The sequence below is a fragment of the Notothenia coriiceps genome, unplaced genomic scaffold (genome assembly GCF_000735185.1).
Source record: "Notothenia coriiceps isolate Sejong01 unplaced genomic scaffold, NC01 NC01_scaffold00037244, whole genome shotgun sequence".
In the NCBI taxonomy this organism is placed as follows: domain Eukaryota; kingdom Metazoa; phylum Chordata; class Actinopteri; order Perciformes; family Nototheniidae; genus Notothenia; species Notothenia coriiceps.
This window is the reverse complement of record NW_011369945.1, coordinates 14,874,984-14,882,888: the sequence shown is the minus strand read 5'-3', so window position 1 is coordinate 14,882,888 and position 7,905 is coordinate 14,874,984. Positions and strand designations below refer to the sequence as shown.

General features: G+C 41.2%; 2 protein-coding genes across 5 annotated transcripts in view; one reads left to right on the top strand and one right to left on the bottom strand.

Annotated features, from left to right (window-relative positions):
• Positions 1-280: 280 nt before the first annotated feature.
• Positions 281-2,022, bottom strand: LOC104965343 (lamin-A-like). Its single transcript, XM_010794300.1, has 3 exons — positions 1,759-2,022; positions 960-1,305; positions 281-287 (listed from the first exon to the last, which is right to left on the bottom strand). The coding sequence occupies exons 2-3, from the start codon at positions 1,295-1,297 to the stop codon at positions 281-283; spliced, it is 345 nt and encodes a 114-aa protein (XP_010792602.1). The 5' UTR covers positions 1,298-1,305; positions 1,759-2,022.
• Positions 2,023-3,218: 1,196 nt separating this feature from the next.
• Positions 3,219-7,905, top strand: part of usf2 (upstream transcription factor 2, c-fos interacting) — a 13,529-nt gene continuing 8,842 nt past the window's right edge. Inside the window, exons 1-3 of one of the 4 annotated variants that reach the window (XM_010793680.1) lie at positions 3,219-4,572; positions 5,257-5,300; positions 5,399-5,547. In XM_010793680.1, coding sequence (XP_010791982.1) covers positions 4,535-4,572; positions 5,257-5,300; positions 5,399-5,547 — 231 coding nt within the window. In that variant the 5' untranslated portion in view covers positions 3,219-4,534. The remainder of the gene's footprint in view (positions 4,573-5,256; positions 5,301-5,398; positions 5,548-7,905) is intronic. The other 3 variants (XM_010793682.1, XM_010793681.1, XM_010793683.1) reach the window with 3 other exon arrangements.

Sequence of the window (7,905 nt, the reverse complement as noted above, 5' to 3'; positions counted from 1 at the left end):
CAGTGACACGGTGTATGCTCGTCAGCTCTTGTTACATGATGTCTACTGTTATACTGCAAGATCTTTAAAGTAAGTATTTTGAGGGTGAAGTTTAATTTGACTTAAGTGCGACAGCAGCCTCTGTTACCACATGTGCTAATTATGGGATTATAATAAATGTGTAAACAGTAATGTAGAAAATAGTCATAATGACAGCCAACTATCTCTGAAGTTACAAAGTAATTCCAATCCAAAGTTTGCTAACATTAGACACCATTATCTATTGGGCATACCCAGACCACTAGAGGCTGTAACAGAAAAGCCCAGAGTCTAATGAATTGAGTGAAAGTGTGTCCAGTTGTAAGGAAGTCTATAAGAAAACTACACCTTACTCCTCACTTGATTTCCTACCTCAGTCAATATTTTCCTGATAAGAGAATGGTCTCAATCGCCAATGTTATGTTTCCTTTAATACAGCATGATGTTACTTATGTCATTTAGGGTCCCATTTAAACTAAAGTAGACAATAAAGCATGGTAGTACTGGTAAACCTGGTAACAGGGCGTGGCTACGTTTTTATTGGCAAGTTGCTATTTTGACCTCTCATTAAGGACAGAGGCTTAGAAGGAGGAGTATCCCTTTCTAGCTCCACCCTTGTAAAAAAATGGTAACTTCCAAAATACCAAACTTTGAACCCCAAGGTGACGTCATGATGATTAAATCCACTCTCTAGGTTTATTAATTGTTTGAACTTGCTGAACTCTTTAATAAGTTAGACAGTCTGTTGAACTGTGAATAAACTACATCTCATGAACACACATGGGTGCTTTTAACAAATTCAGGGCCTCAAACGTGCGGGATCACCCCTAAACCCCCCTATCCTCCCGCAATGTACATTTTCACTGAATGAAGATATTATTTGTCACGAACACATACATAACCACACACAAAGGTTGAGTTTGTCTTGTGCTGCAGCTCACCTTGCCTTCAGCTCCTTGAAGTCCTCTCTCAGTTTGGCCAGCTCCAGCTGCAGCCGGGCTCTCTCCTTGGCCACGGAGTCCAGAGTCTGCCGGGCATCGGCCAGCTCCGTCTCGTAGGCGGCCTTCAGGCCCGTCAGCTCCCGGCTGACCTCTGTCTCTGACTCGGTGATGCGCAGACGCAGGCCGGCATTCTCAAACTCCAGTGAGCGCACCTTGTCGATGTAGACGGCCAACCGGTCGTTGAGGTTGCACAGGTCCTCCTTCTCCTGGAGCCGGGTGATACGGTTGGGGGACAGAGGTGTGTTGGAGCCTCGGGGAGTATTTTTGGGTGTCGCCATGGCACTTTCTGGAACAGATATGATTATCAAATGAATCATTCTGTACAGTTGTTTTCCCGTCCACAAAATGTCTAAATGCTGGCATAAGGAGCTTAGTACAATAAAAACAGGTCTTTAGGATGATGGAGAAAGTTGACCATGCAGTTCTGTTACAAATCTACTTTCACCTACTTTATAATCAAAATCAATCCAGAAAACAATCCCCTCATTGAGGTATAAAAGTGGACTTTTACTGTAATAATCTCACTTCCCACACAATTAAAACAAAGTTATTGAAAGGTTAGAATTAAGAATAAAACATAATTGACCACATAAGGTGCACAGAAACTCTTTAGAGTGCATTGAGATAAAACATTCAAAAGAAAAGTTCATCAAAGGACATGGGAGGGGTTGTCGACTCCACCCAAAGCTCAAAGTAAAGACTCTGCACAAAAGATGCCAACTTCGATGGGAAGATTTACCTTTTTATAGCTGGGTAGAGGGTAGAAGTAGATCAACTTAGGATTTTCTGAGACTTCTCTGTTGGTTTTCTTTGGTATCTTGGGATGAGAGCTTTCCTTTAAGTCCTCCTGCACTCTTCAGTCTGTTAGAGCGATGTCTGCAAATCCATCTGTGGGTGCCCGGGTAGGAAAGAATGAGATGGGAGGAGAGGAGAGAGGTTGGACTCAAGTTTGGCACTTCAGAGGTGGTTGTTTGGTTGTGTTTTTTTTCTCTCTCTCTCTGCAATTCTCTCTCTCTCTCTCTCTCTCTCTGCAATTCTCTCTCTCTCTCTCTCTCTCTCTCTCTCTCACACACACACACACACACACACACACACACACACACACACACACACACACACAATGGGTGTGCAGTCTGAATGAATGAGTCATCCGCTACTCAAATAAATGCTAGGGGATCATTTTAAGATCTATTGCCTGAGAGTTCACTTCTGTTCATTCATGGCTTTTGACTCGAACCACAGCGCTTATGCTTCTCCAAGAAGTTCAGATGAAGAACTTTTATAAGAAACAGAATGTCGTATTTAGCATTTGCAAATCTATATGAATTTAGTCTAAAAACAACAAAACACAAGATGTCAATGTATATACTTTGTTTACATTACATTTTTCTGCTTTCTAGACGCTTTTATCCAAAGCGACTTACATACTCATTACTGTGGACAATTACCACAGGAGCAATTTGGGGTGAAGTGTCTCAGGGACACAACGACATGCTGACTGCATGTGACCCCCTGATCCCAACACCAAGGCTCTATCCACTACGCCACACGCCTCCCTAAGGCATTATACTGCACTAACAGCCATTTTATAATGTGTATAATGAGCAATTATGTCTTTTTGGTTTTCATTTCATGGTGTTAAACCCACTATTGTTCTCAAATCCACATTAGATTGTTATTTTAAATGAACTGAGAGTTGATAGGCATTCTACCTCCTTTACAATTTTGCAACCTCTTATTATTCTAACCCATTCCCTTCCACACTAGTGAATAATTCATCATTTTAAAGCTAGAAGAGTGCCACTCTAACTGTTGCCATGGTAACACAATGGTACTGTTAATTCAAAAATGAAATGTATTTACAAGTATTATTAGATTTACATTAAACCCAATATTAACAATAATAAGCATTCTTTGTACAGCACCTTTCATACAATAATTACAGTCCAAAGTGCTTCACAGAAAATTGATATCACGATTCAAAGATTCAAAGATATATCTGAATCTTCTGTGACTATTTTGTGTGAAGCACTTAGGACTGCAATTCTTGTATGGAAGGTGCTACGTTATAATTTAAATTAACATAGTTCCATTGTGTCTTTCACATACAGTATAATACAGTCACCAGTAAAAGACATCACAAATAAACATAAAAAGAGCATAACAAATATGTAAAGTTACGAAAATAAAATAGTGCATTCGAATTATTTTTTCGTTCTATCTTTCCTTTATTGAACAAAATACAATGCAGCTTTACGTGTCTGTGCAATCAACAAATATAACAAATACAAATAATTGCATAACTAATGTGAATAAACAACATAATATATACATCTAAAATGGTATTTGATTTCAATTCCAGCTTATTCTTCAAACTCAAATCAATTGTACACCAATGAGCAGTTTTTTGCAGCTGTTGAACTCATGCACAATTGTAGGCGCAATTATTTATATAAAAAGTGATAAAAGTAAGAGGGGTTTCCATAAATGCGGTTTGTTTAATATGATATGGTGCCTTCAGGAGAGTTGTGTTAATCAGCAGACTGTGGCTAATGGTTGAAACTGGCTGCACAAAAAACACCATGTTCCACTCAAACGGAACCCCGGATCAACATGTTTTCCGTTTTTTTTAGTTAAAATAGCTTCTAGCTGTCAAACACGACATAAGAACAGTGAGTTACGAGGTTACGAGAAGCGGAGTGCTCTGCGCGTTGGACAGTTTGTGTCATGTGGTCTGTGTGAAAACCCGTATTGGATCCCCGTGGTCACCTGGGCAAAAAACCTGAAGGAGCTGAGGAGCTGATAGTCTGCATGTGTGTGTCAGATGAACACTGTACACATGTATATGATTGCCTTGGCAAATCTAACACAAAGTCTAAGAAATTATAAGCAAATAATCCCCGCGTGACTGACTTTTAAATGCAGAAATAAAACGAGAATAAAACGCGATAATGCACTAGAAAACTATTTGCCCCAGAGGAGTCACGTGAATGCTAGGTTACACTATGTGAAATATTAAAAGGCAAAGGAACATTTACACTGATCAAAACACACATTTAAACACAATATAAAAAGGCAGTAACCAATCCACTCCGCATCTTATTGGCCGCATGGCGCAGTCCACAGCTTTGCGCGGATAAACAGCAGCTGTGCGCCGCGAGCAACAGAAAGGAAACCCAAGGAAAAAACAATTCCATCGAACAACAGGAAATAATCCTCCAGCCGTACATCCAGGTTCATCTGAAAGACTATAACGATCTCCACGGAGCACCGCCGCCGCCGTGCAGCTGCGTAAGCCCCCGGAGTGTGTGTGTTTTTCGGTTTTCCGCACAGACGCAGACGACTCCCTCCTGCTCAGCAGCGGCCTCCATTTTAGCTCCTTGCCCGGTCGGTGCCTCACGTGTCCTGGACTGTCTTCCTCACATGACCCGTGTGTTTGTCCCCGTGATCAGCGCTTCCATCTCCGTAAATCAGTGTCGTTGAATATCGGCGTTTTTACCCTCGCAAAAAGCTTCATGGATATGCTGGAGCAGAGTCTGGACAGCTCGGGGAGGTGAGAGGCTGCTGCCCCGCTTCCTGCTCAGACATGGCTCCCTCCACGGCCTAAAAGCTTTTTCCTCTAGCTGTTAATAACCTGAATGCACCAGATACTTGTAAGATGTGTGCATTGTTTATGTTTTACTACCTGCTGAATCTGTGTGCAGCCTTCCTGGATGAGGCGTTTTTTGCATCCGTCATTTTCACATTTTCAGCAGAAAGTGTGCGCCCTTTTGCAAATGTGTAACATCACGATTACTGCTTTATTTACTTGATAAAATAAGCAAATGCACATCAGCGATTTTGGTTTATTTTCCAGACATCACACTTAGTTTAACGTTGTTGTTTCACTATAGCTAATGCAACTCTTTTAGCATTAAAATGCTTAAATTAAACTAGGAAGGGCGGTGTTAATATTGTTATAGTTATTTCTGAAGTTTTTCCCTTGCTTGTGCACTTAATATAATCACTTACGGTTGAGTTTTAATCATTAAATAATACATAGTTTTCTCCTGAAAGTTATATAAAACATGACTTCTGTCACGCTTTGCCCGCCAGTGATGTATGACTTTATTTATGTTTTCTCCATCATCTCCTCCTGGGACCACCAGGGGTCGCCATTCCCACACCTTGCTCTGAGAGCTTTATTCACATATTCATTTATGATCAATAATTGACTCTGTTCTCTTTTTGTTTCTAGTCACGACAAACAGGAAACAGAAGAGGTGGTGCAGCTACAGGAAGGTGAGGTTCTTCTCATTCTAAAGTGTAACCTGCTCATTTTCTGGAAATAAAATGTGTAAAGTGTGACTTACTTGTCTTTCGTGGTTGTGCCTGTGCAGCCTCACAGATTGGAAACCTGTTCTGTGTTGCAGGAGAGTCGGTGGGCACGGTGGAGCAGACCGCAGTGACCATCACCGGCGTCCCGCAGGCTGCGTTCACTGACCACAATGTGCAGTACCAGTTCCGCACAGAGAACAGCGGAGGACAGGTGAGCAAGGAGGATCTGTGGAGAGATAAACGTTATTGACAAGAAGTCTCACTGTGATCCAGATATTTTCCTTTACAAGAGAAACCAGTAATTTACATTAATAAACAACACAACAAGAGAATTAAGTCACACATAAAGCAGTTATCACTCTGATATAATCGTTAATAACTCATTTAAGAAACAAAACATCAGTAAGTATATTATAGTTTTACATACATGTACAATTTATGTTTTTTACTAAGGAGCTATTTAATAATGCATGGCACATTTATGTGTTTTTTTTAACTTAAAAATAAATGCTTTGGGGGTTTTATTTCCATTTAATTTGTATTGTTGCAAAATGGATGCTTAGCAGTCATGAATCTCTTAGCTTAGCAGTTGAAGTATTTTGTGCTTGTTTTAGTAATGTAATGCAGTAAGTTTGTTTTGGAAAGTGTATTATAAATAAAGTAGGGCTGTCAAGGCGTTAATAAAAAAAAAAATTAACGCCACTAATTATTTTAACGCGATTAACGCATGTGTATTTTTTGTCTGTCTAACCCGTCATCCAAGGTTAGTTTTCACTACAAGTACAACATTTTTTTGGGCGGACACTATAATTTACAGTTTTTTACCATGTTCAATCTGAATTTTCTTTAAAATAAAAAACATCTATATTGATTCTGACTTTTCTACTTCCAACTCATTCCACGCTCACCGGCAGGCACCGACTGGCCATCGGGAGGGTGTGTGTATGTGTGGCGCGAGCGAGCGAGAGAGAACGGGCACACCTTACCTTTGTATTGTATTGTAGGAGAGGTTCCAGGTTGAATTGAGGCGGATATTTGTAAAGTTCAGAGGTTATTATGTTTAATATTCATGAGAATATTTGTCATTGATCAAATGATAATAAACAAACATTTGCATAAAGCATATTTGTCCACTCATATGTTGATAAGAGTATTAAAAACTTGAAAAATATCCCTCGAAGGAACATTTAGAACAGATAAAAAATGTGCGATTAATTTGCGATTAACTATTTTAATCGACTGACAGCCCTAGTTACAATAAACATTCATACATAGGCCTATATGTTAAATGGATATAGCCGCCTTCTTTCATTTATCTTTCCATTCCCACAACAATATACATAAAGAAATGGCATATTTTGGACATAGTTTGAATGGTGATTAATCATGATTAATTCATTTTTAAGCTGTGATTAATCTGATTAAAAAATGTAATCGTTTGACAGCCCTAATAACAAATTGACGTGCTTAATGTGCTTAATGTGTACGGGGTGGAACAGACTGCGTGATATAAACAAACAACAAATAGCTAAATTTACATTTCCATGTGATGCTTTTATCCGAGGCGACTCACAATAGGTAAATGAAAAGCGGTAGACAGTATCTGATTTACTTAGACACTGTACTTAAGGACAATCTTGAGGTACTTGAGACTAATTGTCACGGCCCAAACTGTGTCCCTGTGTGTCCCCTCGGTACAAACCGAGGAATGATTACAGACAATAGTGTGTATATTCATGACGGGTGGTTCATTTGTGTTTTTAAGACACTAGAAAATCACGAGAGGCACACAGAGGCAGTCGCAATTTTTACAGGCTCCCACTACCTGTTAGAATCTGGCAACTGTTAGCATCTAGCTCTCCTGCTTACAAACATTTAGCCATCCCTGCTTATAAAACATCTTGACGCAGTTTGGCATTGGTGCATGGGACAGCGGACCCTTCGTCGTTTCTACGACAGTCGACGACCACGTCCTTCAACGTCTCCGCCGTGGCCACGTCTAGACCTGCCCAGCACGGGCCTCGTAGTCGACCATGCCGGGCCTAAGATAGGACCTGCCAGGCCCTAGTAGACGCTGCCCGGTTCGCGGCGACCCGTGGTCGACCTGCCGACCGTAGTAGACCTGCCCAGAAGGATCACCGGCGCTCGTAGTTGCCTTGAACTGGCCTATCAGCCTGTCCGGCGTTTCGCCAAGGCTGTACCGTGTCCGCTCCGCCACTTCAATGGGGTAAGTTTTTCGCCCAGAACGCGTGGGTGAAAGTTTGGTGCTAGACGACGCACGGTCCACACTCGTCAGCCCTTCCGGCGCCTGTCCACCCTTCCCTAGGGTGCTCCTCTGCAGTACCGCTATGCAACGTGACTTGCCTCCGTTTGACTCAAATCCTGACGTGGCGCTACGATGGAGGTACTTGGCTCTGTGGCTCCCTGCAGTAAAAGAAAGTCGAAGTCTTTCGGCAGCCCCTATAGGGAGGAATTACCAGACGAATAGACAAATAACGAGAATCACTCATCTGTAGTAGGAGCTACCACAAACTACCCTAAGAACTCATAGCTTTTCTCCAAATCCCGA